Source organism: Arachis duranensis, chromosome 9 (assembly GCF_000817695.3).
Source record: "Arachis duranensis cultivar V14167 chromosome 9, aradu.V14167.gnm2.J7QH, whole genome shotgun sequence".
Lineage (NCBI taxonomy): Eukaryota > Viridiplantae > Streptophyta > Magnoliopsida > Fabales > Fabaceae > Arachis > Arachis duranensis.
In genome coordinates, this window is record NC_029780.3 from 69661804 (window position 1) to 69662905 (window position 1102).

The window sequence follows — 1102 nt, forward strand, 5'->3', positions numbered from 1 at the left end:
CAAGCTCAACAACAAAGGGACCTTTGGCAATTGATGGATCAACAAAGAGGGGTTCAAGTTCAATGGATGAACCAACAAAATGAGTACCAAGCACACATGATGGAACTACAACAAGAACAATATGCCAAGATGCAGGAAGCCATCAACAATTCAACTATGGAACATGAAAAAGCCATGGAGAAAGTGATACAAGAACAAGCTCAACTAAGGATAGAGCAAGCTCAGCAAAGAGAACTTCTCCATAGGTTGGATGCTAGACATGAAACACTCTACAGAGATTTCAATGAAAACAGAATGTTCAGGGAAGCCAGGCATAAGGACAGACTTGACTATGATATATGCACCCAAGAAAAGCTCAGTTACCTCTGTTCCACACCCCCATTACTAAAATGAACTCAATTGAAAAGAACAAAAGAAAGAGAAACAAAATTACTCTACTCATGGTTAGGTTGCCTCCCAACAAGTACTTCTTTAATGTCTTGAGCTGGACTTTACTGTACTCATGTCAGCAGTAGGGTAGATCTCTCTTGCTCAACCTCACCACCCAAGTAGTGTTTCACTCTCTGGCCATTAACTATGAATCTTTCATCGGAATGTCTACTTTGAAGTTCTATATGACCATAAGGTGACACTGTAGTGACCACAAAAGGTCCTGTCCAACATGACTTGAGCTTCCCAGGGAAGAGCTTGAGTCTAGAATTGAAGAGTAAAACTTTCTCGCTAAGTTCAAAGACACTAGAAGATATCTTCCTGTTATGCCACTTTTTGGCTCTTTCCTTATAGATTTTTGCATTCTCAAATGCAGCAAGCCGGAATTCAGCCAACTCATTCAGCTGGAGCAATCTTTTTTCTCCTACTGCTTTAGCATCAAAGTTGAGAAATCTGGTTGCTCAGTAGGCCCTATGTTCCAGTTCCACTGGTAAATGACATGCTTTCTGATGAGCGGATAATTTATACGCTTTTTGGCATTGTTTTTAGTATGTTTTTAGTATATTTTAATTAGTTTTTAGTATACTTTTAGTAGTTTTTAGTTAAAATTCACTTTTCTAGATTTTACTATGAGTTTGTGTGTTTTTCTGTGATTTCAGGTATTTTCTGGCTG

General features: G+C 38.6%; 1 protein-coding gene across 1 annotated transcript in view; it reads right to left on the reverse strand.

Annotated features, from left to right (window-relative positions):
• Positions 1 to 500: 500 nt before the first annotated feature.
• Positions 501 to 1102, reverse strand: part of LOC110275721 (uncharacterized) — a 2314-nt gene continuing 1712 nt past the window's right edge. Inside the window, exon 2 of the mRNA XM_021131938.1 lies at positions 501 to 882. Within this exon, the coding sequence (XP_020987597.1) occupies positions 501 to 882 (382 nt within the window). The remainder of the gene's footprint in view (positions 883 to 1102) is intronic.